The sequence below is a fragment of the Protopterus annectens genome, chromosome 6.part0, assembly GCF_019279795.1.
Source record: "Protopterus annectens isolate FY-2018-M chromosome 6.part0, PAN1.0, whole genome shotgun sequence".
Lineage (NCBI taxonomy): Eukaryota > Metazoa > Chordata > Ceratodontiformes > Protopteridae > Protopterus > Protopterus annectens.
The window spans coordinates 1,578,635,989-1,578,661,024 of record NC_056737.1 but is presented as its reverse complement, the minus strand read 5'-3'; the positions used below and the strand labels follow the sequence as shown (position 1 = coordinate 1,578,661,024).

Genomic DNA, 25,036 nt, shown 5'->3' with positions numbered 1-25,036 from the left:
GGGAGAAAAAAATAAGTAAATTTAGTACAGGAAGTTATATTACGCAGGTATGGCAATAATTTACGCTCATTCAGTACTGCTAAAAGCTATAAATGTATGTTAAAACAAACACTCAATGCAAAATCAAGTTACATTCATTCAGTACTGCTACAAGCTATAAATGTAGGTTAAAACAAACACTCAATACACTGCAAGAGAGCCCTTGATAAGTCTTTAAACATAAGGCTACTAGGAGAATCTTAGTGATATTGTAGTGCCATTGTTCAGATAAAGAGGTATTAATGTAGGCATATTCTACCAACTATATTGGCTTTTTATATGCAGGCTGACTAGTAGACACCTGGGGAACAGTATTTACAGGAGTAATACTATGCACATCCAGCTTTACTATTGCTGAAGCAAAAATGTAACTTTGACCATGTGTACTATTTCAATACTAATAGGCACATTTACCTTAAGAAGTACACCAAACAAGAACTTCAGGCAGAGTTATTTTCCACATATAGCTTCTTTCATAACTAATAGGGAGGCTGCTGTCTTGTGTTGCCCACATGCAAAATGCTAAATGGAAGCTATGCACTTTCTTAAGAGGCTATTCAAACCTTAGCCATATTAAATAAGTTAGCATTTAGTTCCCCTATAGAATCCTTACAAGCATTCTTTCACAGAGGTAGTTTGGCATACGTGGGATTGGGAATATTGAAAAATGAACTAGTTCCTATGGGTTATTCTTTTGATTTAAAGTTAAACCTCTGTGGTTATGAACCTGACTGCCCACTAGGTGGCACCCTCCTATCTGCTCCTTTCTTGTAGCCCCTCATCCTCATAAGGCTCTCTTCTTTTTAAACTCCTATTTAGCATTCTTACAATTGACCCTACCTATTACCTGCTCTGCTATACTTTCCCACCTTCTGCCTTTACAAATCACTTATACTACTTCTTACTCTTCTACACAAATCACAAACCTACTTACCCCTGCAGCCACTCCTCCACAATCAGAATTCCACTGATTGTTCACCTCAACTGTCTCACTCAACTGTCCAAACCCGCTCCGTTCGCCCTACGGGCTCACTCCGCTCCCCTCCCTACCCCCAATTCCCACCACCCCCAGGGGTCCTCAATTTATTTTCACTAACCACACCCCCATTTTACCTATACCAATCAATTAGTTCTCCTTATTACCACTCCCCACCAAACTTATTCACTTACCTCTCCTAGCCATATCATATATCCACCCCACCTTTACAGTTTCAACTACCCAGCTGCTATTACTTCATACCCCTATCTATCTTCACATCTTATACCAAGATTGTGGCCAATGTTTCCTACCTAACTCAACTAAAATTCATAGCCTTTGTTTTGCTCCTACCTCCTCTAATAACTATCTACACATTAACCTCTTATGAACAACCACTTCACCCAAACCTTCTACTGCCCTCCAGGCTCACTTCCACACCACTACTACCTATCTCCCTTTACAGCTTTAACACCACAATTTGTCCCTGCTACCTGCAAGCCAAATATCACAGACTAACCCATATAAAATATAGTACTCTCCATGCAAGAAAAACACTTTTTTATTTCCTTAAATTTAACAACCCCACATATAAAACACTCCACCTAGCCCTGCTAGATGGAGACATTCATCCTAATCCTGGCCCAAACAATATTCTTGACACTGTACAAATCACCTCTAACATAACTCTTACATATACACCTAATAAGCCTCCAAACTCTCTTTCAATAGCACATCTTAACATTTGAAGCATTAAAAACAAGACTGCCCATCTTCATGCCCTACTAGAATTCTACCAATTTGATTTCCTATGTCTATCAGAAACATGGCTAAAACCATCCATTAATGACAATGAACTTACCCCACCTGCCTACAGTATCCTAAGAATGGACCGTATTAACAAAAAGGGAGGGGGTGTTGCAGTCCTCTATAAAAATAATCTACAAGTCACCACATCTAACATAAATCTACCTATATTTAATAACTCTGAAATCCTTGTCACTAAACTTTAAATCAACAAATTCAAATCCATTAACATCGCTTGTATTTATCTTCCCCCTGGTAATAACATTAATACCCTTGAAAGCATTCGTAACTGGATATCAATCAATCTTCCACAAGAAACTTTAGTACTTGGGGACTTTAACATCGATTGGAAGTCCTGCAGTACCCCTCATCCCACCACCCACATTAATCTTTATGGCTTCTCACAAGTCATTACCTCCCCTACAAGAATTAATAAAACCAACAACAAAGAAAGTACATTAGATTGGATTCTTACAAACTCTCCACATCTCACATACAAAGCAGGAACCCTCCCTGATGATCTCAGTGATCACTCATTCACTTATATCATCAGATACAAAACTAACATACCTAACCCTACTACTTATCACACAATCCGGACTAAAAAATTCTTCAACCCTGAACTTTTCCAGCTAGTACTCAAACACTGCGATTGGTCACCACTAAAAGCACTCCCCCTAGATAAAGCAGTTGACTACTTTAATTCCACATTCTTATCCATCCTTGACCAACATTCCCCTGTACGCTCTATTAGAAGTAACACTAAACCTGCCCCATGGCTCACCAAAGCAACTAGACAGAAAATTCTCCTCAGAAACAAATCTTGGTCAAAATGGCACACTACCAGGAATTCAACAGACCACCAAACCTTTAGACAACTAAGAAATACTACTAAAAAAGCTATCCTGCTAGATAAAAAAACTTTTATATCCAACTACAACAAACTAACCAAAGGAATCCACAAAAATGTTGGTCTAGCATCAACAAACTCCTACACCCAGGTCAAACTATTACACCTATCCCACAAGGCTCCAACCAAGATAATCCAACACAAACTGCCAATGCCTTTAATTCTTTCTTTACAGATACCATTCAAACACTAGCTAAGCAATTATCTCCAACTTCCCCTAATTTAACCACCTCTCCAACATACCCAATTCCATTATTTCAGCTTAAACCTGTTCATACATCCTTCATTTGCTCTCTTCTAGAAAAACTGAAATCTACTACCCCCTCTGCTGACCATCTACCTGATGAATACCTGCAAAAAGGTACCAAAGCCATAGCCCTCCCCATTTCCATACTTATAAACAGAACTATAACCAAAGGAAATATCCCATCTATCTGGAAAATCTCACACATCATCCCCCTTCATAAAGGTGGTAACTCCATTGACATTTCAAACTATAGACCAATAGCCTTACTCTCTCCACTGGCAAAAATAATGGAAAAATGTGTCCATAAGCAACTACTCACCCATCTAATTGATAATAACTCACTTGCCAACTGTCAACATGGATTTAGACCTAACCACAGCACCACCACAGCCCTACTCTCCTTCACAGACTGTATAAATTCTAACCGTAATAACAATACCCTTTCCTCTTCTGTCTTCATTGATTTATCTAAGGCTTTTGATATGGTTAACCACCAGCTCCTTATTGAAATACTTAAATCTCTTTCTCTTGATACTTTAGCATTACAATGATTCAAATCCTACTTAGAGAATAGACAACAAGCAGTACTATGGGAAAACAACCTATCTTCTCACCTCCCCATTTCCCTTGGTGTCCCCCAGGGCTCCATTTTAGGCCCATTGTTATTTTCCATTTTCATTAATGACCTCCACCTAGCAATTCCACATGCAGCCTGCATGCAATATGCAGACGACTGCACCATTATTTGCTCAGCTAATACTCCTACCAAGCTACAATCCCTTACACAAAATGCATTTAATACAGTTGAACAATGGTTTTTAAACTGTTGCCTTCTACTTAACCCTAAAAAAACTAAACTTCTACTTTTTACTCCTACTCGTAGGTCTGCCCCTCTTCACTTCACTCTTACATCCAACAATGGGACTCTCATATCTCCTGACACAACCACCAAATTTCTTGGAATAACCATAGATAATAATCTAAACTTCGACACTCATACTACCATCACTATAAAAACAGTAAATAATAAACTGGGATCCCTTTACAGAATCAAACCCTTCCTTACTCCTTCAACCAAAATCGCTATAGCTAGAACTAATTTAATCACTACCTTATTCTATGCTTCACCCATATACACCAATCTCTCAAAAAACAACCTAAACAAACTTGCTACTACCTATCACAGCATTGCTAGATTTGCCACAGGATCTCCTTTTAGAACACATTACTGCAACAACCTAAAACAACTAGGATGGCTAGAATTTCATAACCAGATACTATTTCAACAACTCACTATTATCCATAAGAGCTTGTACTACCCCACCTATACACCTATACTGACTACTCTCATTACACCTTACAACAATCTTAAGAACCTACGTTCCTCTAATAAGCCACTTGTTACTATCAACAAATCCAACAACTCAGCTGGAGTTTCACTGTTCTCTAACTCTGTAGGCAAACACTGGAACAGGCTTCCCTCTGAACTCCTATCTCTGTCCTCCATAAGACTCTTTAAACTGAAAATAAAACAATTTCTCAGTACTCACTGGCTTTGCCCTTGTACTAACCCTGACTAACTGTCTTCTCTTCTATTTCCTATGTCTTCTCTGCTCCTAACAAGAGTATATTCTACCTACTTACATCCTCTTGCTGTTTCCTATATATCTTTATTTCACTGTATCATATGATACATTTGTATAATTAATCAACTGTTTATACTTTTTTATCCTGCTTGCAATTGAAAACAACTATTTTGTTTTTATATTTATTCCATTGCATATCACCTCATCATGAGCTAGGTATGCTTGTAATGACAACTGTACCTAATCTGTATGTCTGTAATCTGTTTAGACCCTTTTTAACTACCGTTATAATTCTTTGAATTTGTGATAATTATTACAGTTATATATTGTGTCTGTGTATGGCTGTAACTGTTTAGAGCTATTTTACTACTGTTATACTTCTTTGAACTTGTGATTATTTTTTTACTGTATAAAATTGTCTGTGTTGAAGCTTTTCTCCCTGGGCCTCTACTGAAAATGGATTTTATTCCAGTTAGACTAGCCCGGTCAACAAATGCAAAATAAATAAATAAAATAAAATAAAATAAAGTATGATTAAATGAAGAGGCGGACATAACAGCTCAGCATTTCTCGTTGTTGAGCTGGAAGCATTCATAACGTATGGTGCTGTAATGAGCGAAGGAAAAGATGTGTGGTATACCTGTCAGCACAACGTTCCTCAATGGGGTGAATGCTAGGAAAGCGTGGTGCTTTAGATAGCTCCACAACCTACTTTTCTGGAGTAAAACCTTATTGCTTAATATTAGACACAGATCAATAAGAAAAGTAGTACATGTAGCTGTACAGCGTTTCCCAGTAAGGCTAAAACGCTAAGAAAGGCATGGTGCTTAATGGACTCCACAGCCTTCCAATCAGGTATAAAACCTTCACAAAGTAGTTATAGATGCAGTTTAAACAAAGACCCCTTGAAATAGCTAAAACATATGGGAAATTAAAAATTATTTGCTGAACATCAACTGTAGCACTGGAAGTTTCACCTTTGCGTACTTCGTTGCTTCTAGTAGCTCCATGTGGGTGATGCAAACACAGACCAGCCTTTTTGGTGTTATGCAATCTAGCACATTAAGTCCTGTTATTTGGCAATCATGAACAGTATTACAATGATTCAAAGCACACAGAGAACTAGAAAACTTTAGCAAGAAATACACAAAGAATATAACACTTCTAAGCACTTGAACCGAGTCACAGCTTGGCGAGAATGTAGTACTTAATAAGTAAAACACGCTACCACACTGCAACAGTAGGAATCCAACATTTGTGTAGCTGAAGCAAAAATTAGCATTTAAAACACACTTCTATGCTACTACATAGAGAAATCAGATAAAAAGTACAGGGAAGGTAAATACACAAAGTCATAAAATATCAGGATTTATAGACAGAAATGAGATTGATGTGGAAGAAAAATACCTAGACAATTCCAACAGTAGTAGGAGCAACATGTCTAATAAAAAAGAATCTATACATAGATATGCTACCAATATATATTTAGCTCCATATGAATTACAGAAGGAGTCAATTCTGGGCACATTGCAGGTGCTGAGAAGAGCACTTTTGCCTAACATCAGTGACTGAAACAATACTAATTTCATGAACACTAATCATTCCCTCACTTTGGAATAGGATACAGTCTCATCATGGTACTGAAAACCCAAAAGACTTGGAGAAATTAAACAGAGGAGGAGTTCTGCATGACCATGAAGGTGAGAGCTGTCCAGATGGGGGCTGACAATAAAGGTGACAGCTGTCTAGATGGGGACTCTCATTCAAGCAGCCATGTGGGTTGTTTGTGTCTTCATCAGCACCCTAGCTATAAGAACATCTCTGATGGCCATAACCCCATCCCTTAAGGTGGGGGGTTGCTGAGTAAACCTTGTCACTGCAGGGCTCAGAATGTCTTCTCCATTTTTTCCATACTTCCATATGCCCTCTATTAAGACTGCCACTCATCAATGGGTTGATGAACTTAAAACCATTCTCAGGTCACATATTTAATGTGCAAACCCTTCCCTTAAGGGGACAGGTGCACTCTGCAGCCAGTCGACCCCCGCATCCCCCCAGGCCCATCCATTACTACCAAATCCATCAGTCACCTGAGCTGCTTATTGGTCCTGGGATGCCTAGACTACAATTAGAGCATTATCCTTCCAACTCACCTGAGCTGACTAAATGTACATTTTTAGCAATTGTACATTTTTAGTAATTCAAACAATATGGTACTTACATAAGTATCTGTAATCTCTAGACTTAGATATATTTATTCTTATTGAAGATCAGCTGCATCAGATCATGCTTTGTTGAATGTTACATTCTAGATTATCTGGTTAGTTTGGCTTCATCTCTTATATTTAATATTTATTATGTATTTCTAATGGATATAAAACATCTGTCCTATATCCTCACTATACCATTCCAGACTATGAATATCCCCAAGTATCAGTTTCATTGATATACAGCATCTTAAGAAACATGCAGATATAATGATGATGAAGTAGCAAAGGAACTCCTCAAAAGCCTTTCCAGATAGCCCTTGCATATAGAGACCTCCTTCCCTTATCAGACATGTTTGAAAAAAGAGGTAGTAGGCAGTACTGAAGATTACTATGCCCCTAATGTTCTCTGCATTATTCAGTTTATAACCTATTTTTCATTTTTCTAATTACTTTTTACTAGCTCATCCAAAGACACGAGCATTTATTACCCATGGAGGAAGTCATGGGATATATGAAGCTATCTGTAATGGTGTGCCCATGATTATGGTACCGTTGTTTGGGGATCAGCCAGGCAATGTTCAACGTATGGAAAGACGTGGAGCTGGGATTACTCTAAGTTTCCATGATATCACTTCTCAGAAGCTTCTGGATGCTTTAGAAGCTGTCATTAATACTACAAGGTTAGTGCTGAATATTTTCCAGTCTCTTTAGCAATGTCAGTCTGTAACTTTTACAGCTTGAAACAGTGCTGTGACTGCCTTCACTGTAGCAACCTGTGTTCTTATCTTCCACTTTGGTATCACGTTAGGTGAGCAAGACAAATAAATACAGTTTTGACTGTAAAAGCCATCTCATGTTTGTTTGTGGTCACTAATATAATAGTATATCTACAGTGAAAAACAAAATGTCTTGCTAGTGAGATGCCTTTCTATCTTGAAGTGCCACAGTGCAAGGTTTAAAAATAAAGTTAGAGAGGCTAACAAACTGCAGTTTTGGAAAAAAATGTTAGTGAGTTTTTATTTTTCAGTAAAGACATACCAGAGGATTAGTAATTAATCATGGTATGTCTACACAGAAGTAGTAAAGACAATTGTACGTGGGCAACTTGCAGGTCTATGTTTCTTTTCTTCTCTTCACATTCTTTCCAAGATTCATGGGAACATTATTCTGCCCTAGGATATGTAATTTCTTTCTGCTATAATTCAGTCATGCCTGACCATGTTTATCCTCATGGCTGTCAGTTGGTACAGAGGAGTAAGAAGCTGTTGCCAAGCTATTTCCTGTGGTCCAGTTGTGCGGGGTTTGACCTTCATTTCCTAACTGTGTTACTCTGAGCAAATCATTTATCCAGACAGTGCTCCTGGGCTAAGTCTAAAAAAATCCATGCTCTACCATGTCAACAAATATATCAAAATAAATAAATTAATCTGGATTTGCTGTTTTTTTTTTCTTATAACATCCTTCTGAATCTTGGTTTCATTCTTACTGAAAGAAGTTAAACATTTTAAATGTTAACTGCTTGTTTTTTTATATTGTTTAACATTTTCTAGCAAAAAAAATAGAACAGGGATATCAGAGACATTTGTTTATTGATTAACAAGGTAGGTCAACTGGCAGAAAGAGCCTTTTCAGTTGCAGATCAGGTCATGGGCAAGTACAAAGCATGGAAGATAAAATATACTAAATATGAAGGCAAATACAAGAGACTACAAATGAAATACTGTTTCACAAAACAGAATATAAAGCTGTGAAACAATTGATATGACAGTGGAACAGAATTACAAATTATACACAAGAATGTCTTTTATACTATATTTCAGAATCAAATATGAGGTGTCAAGTGATTATTAGCCAGAGGTTACATATTCTACAATCTGGGTCATAATTACAAAGAGCACATGGTTTGTAATTCTTGTAAACCTAAAGTCACAGGACACCAACCAAGGATCCACAACGATGAACCAAAAAAACACAAAAATCCACCACAGCAATTCAAGGAAGAAGCTACACCAAAGACGAAGTGAAATCCTTTAATTCCAGCAAGATTACAGACTAAGCGCTTTCACCAGTAAACTGGTATCATCAGACTCTGATGATACCAGTTTACTGGTGAAAGCGCTTAGTCTGTAATCTTGCTGGAATTAAAGGATTTCACTTCGTCTTTGGTGTAGCTTCTTCCTTGAATTGCTGTGGTGGATTTTTGTGTTTTTTTGATTCTTGTAAACCTGCTTTATTAACTTTCTTGGGTAGCATGAGCCAGGGAACCTTGTTGGCTAGGCTTACTTAGGCCCTTGGGCCGATAGCCTAGTACCTACCTATGAACCTCTGAACCTATGAATATCTTGTGATTAGTGATGTCCCTGAGACAAGGTAGTATGTCATTCCAGGTCTGTGATAAAATCTTGCACCACCTTGTGGTGAGATTCTCAATGATCTGTCTAATACCAATGTCAGGAAACAGCAGGAGTAACGTGGCTGAGAAATGTTACCAGCTAACCTAAATGAGGGGCAGTACTCAACCTTCTTATATCTTATCATCGGTACCCTAACTAACAAGCTAATGCTTTAAATTACAGGGAGACGGTGAGCTTTCTTATGTAAAAAGCAGTGATATGTTAGAAAATGGAACAGCAGAATAAACCTCTACATTTTATTTAGGGTAGTTTGAAGTTTTGGAGTATCATTGGCCTTACCAAGTTATCCCACAAAAATGTAGTACAGGACGGCACAACCACTCCTCGGCTGGAACAGAGATCAGTTTTATTTGTCAAATATAAAATACTCCACTGAATTACTTCACTACCAAATACACACAACTTTTTGACAACGTATAAAACTAGATGAGTTAAGCGCTTTCATCTGACAATATGCAGACTTCATCAGAACTACAATATTGATGTAACTAACTGCTTTTATACATACTCATATCGTTTTGGTGCCTTTGGCTTATTCAAATGTTTAAAGTGATATCAACCCTAAAACTTGTAACCTGAAAACATATAATACAAAGCATGCATTGTTAGCGTAATACATTGCGCTCCAAATAACTCAATACTAAATATTACCCAAATTCATAAAACCACTTAATCAGTATAGGTATATAGGAAAGTATACATAAATAATTCACATATAAAAATGATACACACATAAAAAAGTACATATAAACACATACAAAATACATAAAAAATGCATACATAATTTGTACGTGATTTTCACGCTTAGATGAAATATCCCTTGGCACTTGATATGAATTGATGACAGTAAATGTTCAAAATTGATATATATATATATATATATATATATATATAAATAAATAACTAAATCAATAAATAAATGCATCAATAAATAATTAAAAAAGTATAATTCACTAAGTGTGTATTAATTGTATGTCTGAATACATTTACTGTTTGCTACATTAAGCAATTTTTTTTAAAAACATCTAATACATACTTCCTATATATCACATAAAAACGGCTTGATGCTTATATAATCATTAATGCCAGGGAATCTGGTGGCATCAGTTAATATTTGTCATTTATTTTCTTTTTTAGCTAACATGGCCTTCAAGCTGCCACCCCTTAGCGTGGAATTCACTTGATCTATAATGATAAATTTGAATTTGTGTATTTCACCATATTTTATTACATGTCTACTAAGGGCGTTCTTTTTATCTTTATTTTTAATACTGTACGTGTGTTCATAAATACGACACCTTAACCGCCTTTCCGTTTTTCCTATATAGAACGCGGAACATGTGTCACAAGTTGCCATATATACCACAAATCTAGTGTTGCAGTTACCTGCCCTACCTTTAATGTATGTACCATTAAAATTACCTAATCTACATCCATCCTTTTCATTAATATAACTACACTGCTTACAAGTACCACACTTCATGGTTCGTTTTTTTCTTTTTTGTGGCTTCATGAACATTGTACTCTATCATCTTTTTCAAATTTGGACCTGTCTTGTATATGAATTTTGGAAATACACCTACTTTCTGTGCTATATTCTCTTCCATCACTATTGTTTTCCAATGCTGTTTTACAATATTCTCTATCAATTTTGCCACTGGAGAATACGTTAATGCACATACCCTATATGTTTGCTCCTTGTTGCCCTTGTTACCATACAATGAATTACCAGTTGAGTTTCCTAATAGGGGTTTATACTTTATACCCCATTCTGAACTAATATATCTAGCCACATCAGTAACTAAATGTTCAGGGTAACCCCTGATACTAAACATGGATCTAATATACTGAATTTCACGTAACATAATATCCTTCGTTGATGACATTCGGGCAGCCCTGATACACTGCCCTTTATATATATTTTTAAACACATGTTTTGGATGGTTGCTGTTGAACTCTAAATAATCATTTGAAAACGTCTCCTTTCTATATATACTGGATACAAAACCAGGTTGAATATCCCACACTGGCCACCATTGTTGGAATTCCAAAGATACATAAGAATTTGGAAAATCCCCCATTTAGACCCATCATATCTGGCAGCAAATCCAAAACTTTTCCTTTGGGTGTTGCTATAGATAGATGGGTCAAACCAGTGTACAATAATATATTACACTTGATTAAAGATTCTTGGGTGTTTCTCAGTAAATTAACTTCTAACATTTGGAACAGGAAGCTTATTTTTATTACGATAGATGTAATAGATCTTTTTTCATGCATCCCTAAAGAAATAGGTTTGGAATATTTTAGTAACAGCTTGAGAAAATATTCAAACTTGGAATGGGACAAGATTTGTCTGATTACTGATATGATGGGTCTAGTGTTGGACCACAATTATATATATTTTGAGAATTAATTTTTCAAGCAAAAAACAGGCATAGCCATGGGAGCGTCATGCGCCCCTATATTTGCAAATTTGGTAATGCTTGAATGGGGGACAGAATTCTTATTTAGTAGTGAATATTATAAATATGTCAAATATTATACGAGATTCTTAGATGATCTGTTTGTTTTATGGGACAGACCTATTCACCTTATAGATAATTTCATCACATATCTCAACAAGACTACGAGTTTTTTTAAATTTACTTACAATTACAATGCAAACGGTATAGCATATTTGGACACCTACATTAGCCATGGAGAAAATGGTTTTGTATCCAGTATATATAGAAAGGAGACGTTTTCTAACGAGTATTTAGAGTTCAACAGCAACCATCCAAAACATGTGTTTAAAAATATATATAAAGGGCAGTGTATCAGGGCTGCCCGAATGTCATCAACGAAGGATATTATGTTGCATGAAATTCAGTATATTAGATCCATGTTTAGTATCAGGGGTTACCCTGAACATTTAGTTACTGATGTGGCTAGATATATTAGTTCAGAATGGGGTATAAAGTATAAACCCCTATTAGGAAACTCAACTGGTAATTCATTGTATGGTAACAAGGGCAACAAGGAGCAAACATATAGGGTATGTGTATTAACGTATTCTCCAGTGGCAAAATTGATAGAGAATATTGTAAAACAGCATTGGAAAATGATAGTGATGGAAGAGAATATCTGCAGACAAGGGAGATCATTCATGTGACAGGTTAGTAATAAGCAATTCTTTCAGTGAGGTAATCACTGTACCACTGTAATTGCTTCTTCACCAAAATTCAGTAGCTCTAATTATGAAATAAACTGATCATGACCTACTTACTAGAAAAATCATTTCAGGTTCACATAACTACCCCAGTAAAATGGCTCTTGCCTTTATTGTTCAAAATGGAATCTGATACTAAAAACATAGCAGAAAAGGCACATTGCTCTGTGCAGAACACATGCCACTAGCCTGGTAAAGGGTCATACTTGTTAAAATATTCAAACATTTTGTTACAGACTACACTTAAAAGTAACACAAAATCACAGGAACCAAATGAGATGTATAAAATAACAACGAACAGCCAGCAATTCAATGAAGACAGATTTTAATAAACAAAGGCATTGGTAACTAACGTCGGGTGGCACAATGCCAGGGCACTTCTATTGGCTAGGCTTGCAAAGGCTGGGCCATTAGCCTAGTACACACCTATCAACCTATGAACACTGTCCTCCTAGTGCTCTTATATTTTGTATTAATGTTCTATATAATGCTGATATGATGCCCTTGCAATACATAATATTCTCCAATATGCCAAATAAATGCTTGCTCATAACACCTAAGGAACTTTTAAATTGCCATCTAGGCATACACTGAAAACAAATTGACCTTAATTAATGGTATTGCCAGAACTTAATTTCCCAGTTAGGATCTTTGTCAAGACATTAATTAAAAGATGAGAACTCTCCCCCTTCTTTTTCATCAGTCCCCAACAGAAAATAAAAACAGTTTTTATCCATTATTGCCAGTATATTGATTTCATTGAGGAATCTCTATGTGCAAAAAATAAGTTCTACAACTGGGCAGGAACCAAGGCTCCAAACCAGTTCCTGAGCAGAACACTTATAAAACATTTCCCTCCTCAGGGAAATACTCATAACATAACAGTTGAAAAATAACAGTAATCAAAAAGAAACATAGTGAATTATAACATTTGGTCTGTACACTGGCCTGTCCTCAGGCAGGAGATACAGAAGCCTGCATTGTAGGTTCATAGGTTCATAGGTAGGTACTAGGCTATTGGCCCTAGGGCCTATATAAGCCTAGCCAAAGGTACCCTGGCAGTCGCCACCCAAGAAAATTATTTTCCTGTGCCACTGTCGAGCAGAGTCACAGAAGTGATCCCCGGGGTGAATTTCCTATCTCCCATCCAATCATCAAGATTTTTCTTGAACAGTGCTAATGAGGAGCTTTGTTTGATATAGATAGGTAGTTTGTTTCAGAGTATGGGAAGTCTCTGGGACAGGAATCTATCCCTCCAGCATGTTCTGTTTATTGTGGTGACGAGGTTTAGGTCCCTAGAGCGTGTAGCTCATAGGGATTAGGATTTCTTTAAGTGGAGCATGTCTAAAAGCTCTGGGTTTGACATAGCTTTGTGTGTTAGGCAGAGATCGCCTTTGAGTAGGCGATATGCAATGGAGTAAAGCTGCAGTTTTTTGAGACGGTCTGCATAGGGCATCTCTTTGAGGCCGGTAATCCTCTTTGTGAGGTATTTCTGTGGCCTTTCCAGTTGTTGTAGATTTCTTGTGAGGTACATACCAAAAGAGGCATTGTACTCTATAATGGGTCTAATGAGTGATGAGTAGAGGGGAACAATGACCTCTTTTTTCCCTGGATGACAAACCTTTTGTGATAAGGTGTGCCACATAGAAGGATTTCCTGACTATTGTGGCGATGTGATTATCAAAGGAGAGACTACTGTCCACCTGTGTCCCAAGGTCTCTTATCACACTTTCGGTGTTAAGTAGACTACCACCTATGTGGTAGTTCATGGGTACTGATTTTTTACCAAAAGGAATGACAATGCACTTTTTGGCATTGAGCTTGAGGCCATGGCTTTGACACCAGGCATCTGTCTCAGCAAGGCCCTTTTCTAGGATGTCCACATCTTTTGGAGTTTTAATCATGGCTCTTAGTTTGCAGTCATCTGCGAACTTCATTAGCCAAGGACCTTCTGTGTTGGCCTGTACTTCAGAAAAGTAGATACCAAACAGGAGAGGACCCAGGACTGAACCCTGTGGTACTCCACTTGCCACTGGTCTGAAGCTGGATTTGGAGTCTGCTACTTTCACAGTGTGTGTTCTGTCAGTGAGCCAGTTGGCAACCCATCTTGTGACATAGGTATTTATACCTAGTTTAGTGAGTTTATCTATAATTCCAGAGTGGGGGATGGTGTCAAAAGCCTTGGCGAGATCTAGATAGGCTGTGTGAACCACCTTACCCTCATCTACGGCTTTGGTGACTGCTTCAAAGAAGTCTATCAGGTTTAGGAGACATGATCTGCCTTTTACAAACCCGAACTGGGTGGGGTCCTGAGTTTGGAGATTACCAATGTCATTGTTTATAAGTTCCATGATGATACGCTCCATAGCCTTGCAGACCAGGCTCATTAGGCTAATGGGGCGGTAGTTTCCGGGGTCTGTGGTGGCTCCCCCTTTGTGGAGTGGGATAACTGTCACTGTGCACCATTCAGTGGGCACATAGCCTGAGGTGAGGCTATGATTGAACATGGTACTTAGGTGGGATGCCAGTTCATTCTGTAGTTCATGTAGAACACAGCCTGGGATGTCGTCAGGTCCCATGGATGCTGTGTTCTTGGCTTTGGATAGTGTGTTTTTTACCTGTGCAGCTGTGATTACAGGAACTTTGCATTCTTCTGGTATAGAGATTGGCCCTTTAGGGGATGACAGAGGGGTAAGGTTAGCACTGAACCTATCTGTCAGGATGTTGGCAATATCCGTTGGTTCTGTATATTTAGTGCCATTGTGCTGTTAGAGCAGATATGAGTGTTGCCATTGAGATTCTTGACATAGCTATAGAATGTTTTGTGGCTGTCTTTAGAGTCAGTGGTGATTTTGTTTTCATAACTAGCTTTGGAGGATTTTATGAGGGATCTCAGCTTCTTACTGAAGCTGACCAGGGAGTTTCTCCAATCATGGGATTTTACTCTTTTTTGCAACAGTTTCTTTCTTTTGTTGTAGAGTTTGTTTATGGCAGGGGACCACCAGATTGGCTTCCTTTTTTTGGAGGATAGCATCTTGGTTCTGTTAGGGATTGCATGATCCATGCACTCATGTAAGTGCTTATAAAGTGCATTTGTGTAGGATTCAGCAGTCATACCTCTATTGTCCGTCAGCATGGGTGTCATGAAGTTTGCCACTTCTGTCTTAAGAAGCATGAAGTTGGCTTTGGAGACAATTTTTACTGTGGCTTCCCTATTGGGGGGTGGGGGAGGGATGTGGATGTCTAGGGTGGTTAGCTTATGGTCGGATCTGACCAACGAGGAATTGACCTCTGGTGTGGAGCACAGGTTGCCCATGTTGGTAATAACCAGGTCTAGGATATTGCTGCCCCTGGTGGGGGTGTGGATGTTGATCCATGGCATTGGAATTTATGAATTCCAGAAAACGTTGAGCACAAGAGTTGGTACATGAGTAATTTTTCCAGTTAATGGTAGGGTAGTTGAAATCGCCCATTATTAGGGTGTTAGGCTGTACCCTAATATTTTCCAGTGTATTAAGAAATGAGGAGTGGGAATCCTGGGGCATGGTGGGGGATCTGTAGCAAGCTACAATTTGGATTGCGGTCTTGCCCAGAGTTAGTTGCACTTGGATAATCTTGGATGCATTATGCTGAGCAACTAGCCTGGAGGTGTGGATATCCTTAATGAATATGGACACACCTCTGCCTTTAGTGTTTCGGTCCAGGTTAGGTGGCCGAAAGGTGTGGTATGAATTATAGCCTGGTAATGCAGGGGTACTCTCTGGAGCCTTGAACCAGGTCTCTGTCACTGCACAGATGTCGATGTTCTACATTTTAAGGAGTGCCTCAAGAGAGTGCATTTTGAGGTTTAGACTTCTAGCATTGAGTAGCAATACCCTCATATTCTTCTTGCCTGTACCTGTTAGGGTGGTGAATTTGTCATTTGAACCTTGCCTACAAAAGGTACTATAGGGGTGGCTAGAGCCTTAGCCAGTATCCAGAATCCCAGGGGTGACAGGTGCAGGCCATCTCTGGCAAAGCATTGTGGCTTGTCGATCATGTCATCCCAGGCAGACAGATACTGGATCCCCTTAGAATGACACCAGAAGCTTAGCCAATTGTTGAAGTCAATCATTTTGTCCTTGTACTGTGGTATCATGCTGGGTGATGGCAGGATGCTACTCAGGGCTAGGGTCATACCTGCCTGAGATACAAGATCGGACAGCTCCTCCATGTCCCTTTTCATGTAGTCCAAGGAGGTACATCTTAGGTGATTCACACCAACATGGACAATGACAGAGTCATATTTGTACTTGTTGTGGAGTGACCTGAGTGCATGCTTTATGTGGTGGATCCTGGCACCTGACAGGCATCTGACAGTAACTTTTGCCTTGTTTAGCCTGGTGAGTGGAACATCAGTGTGCCTGACTACAGAGTCACCTATGACTAGAGTGTTGGGTACGTTGTTATGCCTTATGGGCTGTGGTTGAGTGGCACACTTAGTTTGTAGGTTATGTGTCATTTGGGTTGTGTTGGGGGGGTGGAGGTTGCTTGTATTTCTGCTTTGGAGGTCCCTGTTGCTTGGGCAGGTTTTTACTGAGAGCCTCCGTGAATGTAGGTGTGTGTTTTGTGTTTCTATGTGTATGTTTTGGTGGTGTAGGTTTTGAGGGACTATGTGCTGAGTGTGGTGTGGTGCAAGTGTTTACCTTCTCCTCTTGACTGTCTAGTCCAGTCTTGGGTGAAGAGAGCTTTGCTTCCAGTTTGGCTATATAAGTGCATCTCTCACAGGTTGTAGTGTTGGGTGGTAGGAGGAGAGGGTTGTCTGTGTACATGAGGCAATTACTGCATTGCCCCAAGATGCCCAGATTCATCAGGTAGACAGGAGAAAACACCGGGGGCTGACCCTTAGACATGCCTGGATAGGTGCTTATTTGTTAAGTACTAGAAATTGTTTTCCTCTAGACAGTAAGGAAAGTTGAGTACTGTAGTAATTTGTAGCTTATTTAGTGCTTACAATAAGTTCTGAACAAGTGCTGAAACAAAAAACTGGATAGTTCTAAGAAACAAAATTAAGCTAGAAGGCTTCCCTCCAACACAGAAAGGCTTGGGCCCTAGAAGCCTACAAATAGTCCTGGACACAGCAAATCTATATCCAGGCTAGACTACCCACAGGAAAGGCAGGAAACAATCTTAGAAAAAGTTTTTTTTTTTTTTTTTAGTGGAAAGAGAGAAAGGAGTAGCAGAAACTAAGCTGATTGGCCTTCTCAAATGTTCTCCCTGTACTGGGTAGAATGAGGTAATGACACTAGACTGGGAGGAGGGTCCCATATCAAATTTACACTAGAGGCGGGCAACTGCAAAGCCACCAACTAGAAAAACACTATACCAACAGGAAGGAGGGTGGGGAACAAACTGCAGAAATGTTTCTCACAGCTGAAAAGCAGCAGTGAGCCTTTAAATGAAAGTTTTAAACAGTTAAAGGAGCCTCTGGAAAAAAGAGTTTAACTGCAACAAGTTATCAGAAACAAATAACCCAACAGATGCTTAATAAAAGTGGACAATTTCCAGTTAATACCTCACACACAGTGAAACTAGCTAGAAAAATACACAGTACACAAAGTGCTATAAAAAAAAATAAAGAACAAAATAAACAAAAAAACAGGATACTTAATGTTATATATTATAGCTCCGAGTTTGCTCAGTGTCCTTCCTTCGATTAGCTCAGTGTGAAATGGCAGAACACTCACAAGTGAACTTATTAGGTAATAGAAAGTTGAAACCTGAGACAGCTTTTAAGAAAGAAATCTCAAAAGAACCAATGAGATGCTTAGTCTAAGCTGTAGTCCAGGTGACCGCAGTCAGCCAATGACCTCAAACAATTCTCTCTCACTGAAATGCCTGATGGCTTTGGCTAAACCAAGATGTCCCTGAATATGTGCTCAGACACACAGCCTCCACAAACACTAGGCCCAAATACAAGCCTGAATATGGAAATGCTACAAATATCCCCACTACTTAGAAACAAACTGCAGAAATGTTTCTCACGGCTGAAAAGCAACAGTGAGCCTTTAAATGAAAGTTTTAAACAGCTAAAGGAGCCTCTAGAAAAAAGAGTTTAACTGCAACAAGTTATCAGAAACAAACAACCCAAAAGATGCTTAATAAAAGTGGACAATTTCCAGTTAATACCTCACACACAGTGAAACTAGCTAGAAAAATACACAGTACACAAAGTGCTATAAATAAAGAAATAAAGAACAAAATAAACAAAAACAGGATACTTAATGTTGTATATTATAGCTCCGAGTTTACTCAGTGTCCTTCCTTCGATTAGCTCAGTGTGAAATGGCAGAACACTCACACCTGAACTTCTTAGGTAACAGAAAGTTGAAACCTGAGACAGCTTTTAAGAAAGAAATCTCAAAAGAACCAAGGAGGTGCTTAGTCTAAGCTGTAGTCCAGGTGACTTCAGTCAGCCAATGACCTCAAACAATTCTCTTTCACTGAAATGCCTGATGGCTTTGGGTAAACCAAGATGTCCCTGAATATGTGTTCAGACACACAGCCTCCACAAACACTAGGCCCAAATACAAGCCTGAATATGGAAATGCTACAAATATCCCCACTACTTAGAAACAAACTGCAGAAATGTTTCTCACAGCTGAAAAGCAGCAGTGAGCCTTTAAATGAAAGTTTTAAACAGCTAAAGGAGCCTCTAGAAAAAGACCACCAGACTAAAAAACAATTTCTTTCCGCTCTCCATTAGATTGTTGAACTCTTGAGAAAAACGAACCATGACATCTGTTACATAACCAGCCTATCAAAGGGCTTATTTTATGGATATGCAATAACTAAGTGCAATACTAAGGTAGCTCACTTACACACTGAAGGACTGTAAAGTGTAATACACAAACTTTGCAATAATTCAGTCTAATCATAGATATGCTGCTATTGTTTAAATTTTACATTGACAATATTACCTTTATATTGTTCCTTGTCTTCCTTGTCTCCTGTTCTGGAATAGGTGTGGGTCACTGCTGTCCTATTTTACTTACAAATTGCTACTTATTAAAATTCTACTGTGATATTTTATTAATTTTTCTCTTTCTATATGTGCAACTGTTTCCTGCATTGAGAATGAAGCATTGTAATTTCGTTCAGCTACACTGCTGTGTAGTTCTGAATGACAAAGTTTTCTTTGACTTTGACTTTGACTTGACATTTCTTCATCACTTGTATAGTTAAGATAATGTTATAATGTCTATAAATCATGTCTAAACAATATCGTGTTCTCTAATAATTTATACCCCCCATTTATACATCAACTTAAAATAGGCAAAAATCTCCCATTGATTAAAACAAATGTCTAGAGCTCTATAAATCATTGTCTATGGCAGTAAAATCGTCATATCTCTTCCTAGATTGTGCATCTGCAGAGTCTATATGCACCCTTACCTTTACCCCAACTTTATAATATATTTGTTCAAATGGTAAGTTTGTTCAGGACATTGTAATTAGTTCCCACAAAAACATGGAAGCAAATCTATATAGCAGAGTTAAATGCAAACAGAACCCCTTCAGCTCTACCATTAAGACCTCTGCCTTTAGCAAAAATACACAAGTGCACAGCACCTGCAAAGTTCAGCATGAATGAGGTATGTTATAATGCAGACATCTCAGTCAAGTTGGAGCCATCCGCACCACTGCCTTCTTTGTTGTATGTTCCACTTTTAGAGAGTTTTCCCACATTTTAAGTTCTTACAGCTCTGATATTTTTGGGTCTGGTGTACTTAATGCATTCTGGAAGTCGGCATCCTCTGTCATCCTGTCCAATTATACTCCAAATTGTTGCTTTTGGGAATCTCAGGGTTTACAATGCTAAGCAGGAAACACCTCTCCCATGGTTTACTCATAATCCCAACAAATCTGAACAAAGCATACAATTACAGTAACCACAAATAGGGACAGATTTTAAATATTGCTCTTATAAACTTGGAAAGTTGAAAGAATAACAGGATTTGTGTTAGCATGCATTTTCTGGAGGATATGAGGTCTGAAACTACAATGTATATCACTATTTAGTGACATAAATCCTCAGTGTTTTGCAAGAGAACCAGAAATTATATCAGGAACAGACCAAAAATATGAGGCAAAAATCTGTACATTCTGCAAAATTCTGGATAGTTGAGAGGTATGTGGCTTCACTCTATAGCTTTACCAAACTGTTGCTGAAGATAATTATCCAAGAAGGCATGAATTTCCATCAGATTTTCACAAGAGAATATTTTACTCCCCCAGATCAATGTTCAAGCATGTAGGGGAAGTGCAGTTGACATTTCCCACCCATATCCGTAATTCTTTTTACCAGAGATATGATAGCTTTCCTTTTAAGATGCCAAGCATGGCTATAACCTGGGACCTCATGCACCAGACTTTTCCTGCTCTTGAATGATTGTGCCAACTTTCTACTCTTTTTAAGAGTGAATTTTCTGTCATTGTAATAGAGTTGACAAGCCAAAAAAGATCAAAATCCAGGAGAAGAGTGAATCTCAAAGATCGCTCTTCTCCTTCAATCTTCTTTTTTTGCAAGAGGGTCAAAGCCCCTTCCAACCCCCCTAATGTGGGAGACAAACCATCTACCCCCCTGAACTCATAGATACCAACTCTGAGATCATGATACCTCAGAGAAAAGTGAATATTCTGGGAAATGGCCATCTCACACTTGGTATATGTAAGTCTGTACTTTCAGCCATTTAGTCTCTGTGATCAAGTCCCATGATTTCAAATGATTACCATCTGGGGCTCTGGGGAAAGCTTCATACACAGCTTATAGAAGGTTCTCTATGAACTCTGTGATATGGGGGGATAAATAACTGTAGGACCTCTTTAAGCTTCAAACTCAAACATTTGTGGAGCACTTCCTTCCTTCAGTATCCCCAAAATGCATATTATTCTGACTTCTGTTCTTCAAATCATCGATTTATAAATCAATTGAGAATGGTTTCTGCTGCAAATCTACTGTCTGAGCTCTGTGCCAGGCTATAGCCTCATTGTGTATCAAAATTTCCTTCCCCTAGACTTCCAAGATGGCTGCACACTGATCAACAGCATAACTTCAGCCCTTCTACTGTGAAAACAGAAACTGATAAAAAGAAGTGCCATTGAACATGTATTTTTGGTAAAATTCAGTTACTGGCTAGTAAATACACTGCCTGTATGCCAGCAAAGAAAAAACGTGAATAAAAATCAACCAGAAAAGGTGAAGAGAAAACACTGTCTGGGAAGGATTTCTGCAGCTGTTCAGCAAAAAGCAGTTCAGGCTTCAGCTTTGATTCAAGAGATGGCTTCCAGTAATTTAGAGGGAAAAAAAGAAATCAAATGTACTGACAGGTCATTAAAATAAATGAAACATTGAAGGACTATATCAATTCAAACAACAACAATCAAGAAAAAAATAGAAGAATCTTTAACTAGCCATTTAGATGAACTTATAAAACTGCAAAAATCAAAGGTTTACATGAAGAAAAAGCTGTCTAAATATGAGGTTTCTCAAGGAGAACTGTTTTAAAAAAATAGTAGTTAGAAGGCAGTGCACAGAGAAAACCTGAGATTCTCTACTGTGCCAGAGAAACTGGAAGAAAGAGACTGTATTAATTTTAAGAAAGCACAAATAAGCAACTGGACTGGTGTTCCACAGCAGAATTTGTTAATTGAAAGGGCACATCAAGTGCCATGAGAAAACAGCTGAGACCTATATTATAAAGATGCAATCATACCAGCAGAAAGAGTTGATTCTGACAAAACTGTGGCAGAAGGGCAAAGTATTACAAATTGGAGACAGCAGATTATTTGAAGAAAATTATTGTTTACTGTACACCAGGCAGAGAAAAAAAATGTTATCCCAGCAGTCAAAGAATGTTGAGAGGCAGGTGTGAGATTCAAGCAGCTGTATCCAGCTGTCTTCAGATTATTTTTTCCTGCAGGATCAAAGTTGTTTTTGAGAACAACCTAAAGAGGAAATAAAAAAGTTTATCCAACAAAAGGTTTCTCATCAAATACAAGGTGAATCTTCTTCTCATTCTTCTGACAGTAAGATTCATACAGAGCTTACCCTTTTCCAGTGTTCCAAAGGAAAGTGTTTGACAAACAGAAAAAAGCACAGGAGTTGACTAGAAGAATCAGCAGTACCTTGGACCCCCGACTTGAAACAGAGTCTGGTGTTGGGAGATGGAGATGAACATAAAGAAAGCCAGCAACTATGAAATAAGTGAATAAATCAAAGACTATAAAGCATCTTATCACAATAGTGAAATATGGTTTTGCAAGAATATCTGAAAAACCCTGGACTTTTGTTGACTTTGTCAAACTTCTGAATGGACTGTAAAGCATATACCCTACTTTATATCATTTGCGTTAAAAAGGACACTAAAAGGGGAACAACTAACTGTAAGTCAAACCAGTCAGGCCCACCTCAAATCTGTGAAAGTAAAACTGTATTAAATAAAAACAAGTTCTGGTGAAGTTTGGGGGAACAAAAATGCTTAGCTTGAGAATAAGGTATTGGTGTATGGCAAATGTGTCTTTATTTAGAGCTTTATGGAAACCAATTTTTGATCTTATTAATATTTGTACAAAACATTTCATGATATAAACGTCATGTTATATACAGTTAAAAAAATCCTTCTCCTAAAGAGCAATAGCTTTGGTAAACTCCTGCAGGGCTTTTTCTTATTTTATGCTTGCCTCCTTCAGCAAGGAGGTATCCTGCAAACTACTTGTGTAATCCGTGTTAAGTAGACAAACATGTTTGCCACTGTTATTGTGTTTGCATCCTGATGTACTCCATGTTGGAATTCCACCATCAGTCATAAGTTATTCTGCCACCATGACTGTTATTTACACCATAAATAGAGGCCATTTGCAAACACTGGCACTGTACAATGTACTTTCACTGAAACTGTTCTAGATCTCTTACCCATTAGGGTTTAAATAGCTGAGGCTGTCTCCCAGGAGTACAGAACCTCATACTCATGCATGTTATTTTCTTGTATTCCTATCTACACCCCCATAAGAACTTAATGGTAACAATCCCAGTATGAGTACTAACAGGGCACAGAGCACATATGATGCAATGCTTTTGTAGGGGCATATGCTCCATTGCATTCCCATGCCCCCTATTTATATATAACAGCTCTGAGAAAACTCAAGGAACATTGAGTACTGTAATTTACTCTTCCTTACATCCTAGAATTCTTAAAATTGTTATTTTAAGTTGTGGGCTGTAAAGCACAGCCCACTACATTGTGAATACAGGGGCTTATAACCCTGCAAAAACAATTTCCTACATATTGCATAAGTCCCTATGTCACAGGGGATATTCCATATTTATCATGTTGTATTTTGTTGCATAGAAATGAATAGAAACTTCAGTGAAGTGTCAGTTCAGTGAATACTGATCAATAATGTGGACTTTGGGCTTCAGTAAGTTCAAACAACACCTAAAGGTCACTGGAAGAGTTTGGATGCAACATTTTGTAACTTTTGAGCAAATCTGTTTCTTTTCAGTAAGTGGTATACAAATCCTGTAACATTAGAAAATTAATTTGAAAGGAGCCCCCATTTTTATAAATGATGACTGAAAAAGTGAATAGTTGAAGACCATTAGACTTAACCTGTAGAAGCTCTTATGCCTCACTTGCTTAACAGTTACTTTTTCATAGCTGAACTTAGAAAGGACCACATCATCAGACTGAGCCTGAGAACCTTGACTTCTTGCAATGATTATGCTAGGTGAAGTTTGTTGCTGGCATGAGATGTAACAGGAAGCCTGAAGAGAGTAATGGCATCTTCAAGGTTAGTGGGGTATAAGATGCTACATAAAGGAAAGGTGGGAATTGTAGTATTCTTGGAGTTACCTACTCTGGCTCACTTCATCGTTTTTGTTTGTTTGTAGGCTGGCTGAAGAGCATTTTCTGTAACTTCTCATGTAATTTTTGGTCACATTAGATTATCGCAGGAGATGTAAAGGGGATCATGGATGTCATAGTAACCTCTCTAAGGTTTCCAAATTTGTTCAGTTTCCATGGGTTATTTTGATGTGCTAAATAGCCATGGATTCCTGCTGCCTTTAACTCTCCTGCCAGTTAAAGGGAACGCTCTTCTGTATCTCTACTAGCACTGTATTAATTTTCAGAATTATTGTGTTAACATCACTAAAAGTGTGTTCCTGTAACAATCAACATGGGAACAGTCTCACAGACATTTATATACTTAAGGGGAAGGCACATCCCTTTCTGTCACAAAAGTTGAAGAAAGTTTAATTCTTTGAAAGACAACATTATGAGAACCAGTAAGTTATTATTCATACAAATATGTAGGGTGTTCAACATCAACCAGTTATCTGCTTTGTTAGTAACTACCCATGCAATGGCAATATAGGTTCTTAATGGCAAGACCAAGTTTCGTGACAGCCTGTACAAGTTGGGTTAACCCAAGCCTACGTACCATTCTAGACAGAGTAAACTCTTTAATATCAGGTAAAGATGTAATAAGTCAATCTTTGTGTCATATTTGCTCTGTAAAATTGACCTGGTGTTTATTAATGAGACCTATCTAAATGAGAACGTTCATTGACATTTTGAGTATCTATTCCCTTAA

General features: G+C 38.1%; 1 protein-coding gene across 3 annotated transcripts in view; it reads left to right on the top strand.

The window, feature by feature from the left end:
• Positions 1-25,036, top strand: part of LOC122804860 (UDP-glucuronosyltransferase 1A1-like) — a 288,492-nt gene that overhangs the window by 216,809 nt on the left and 46,647 nt on the right. For all 3 annotated transcript variants that reach the window (XM_044075025.1, XM_044075024.1, XM_044075023.1), the window contains one exon: positions 7,236-7,455. In XM_044075025.1, coding sequence (XP_043930960.1) covers positions 7,236-7,455 — 220 coding nt within the window. The remainder of the gene's footprint in view (positions 1-7,235; positions 7,456-25,036) is intronic.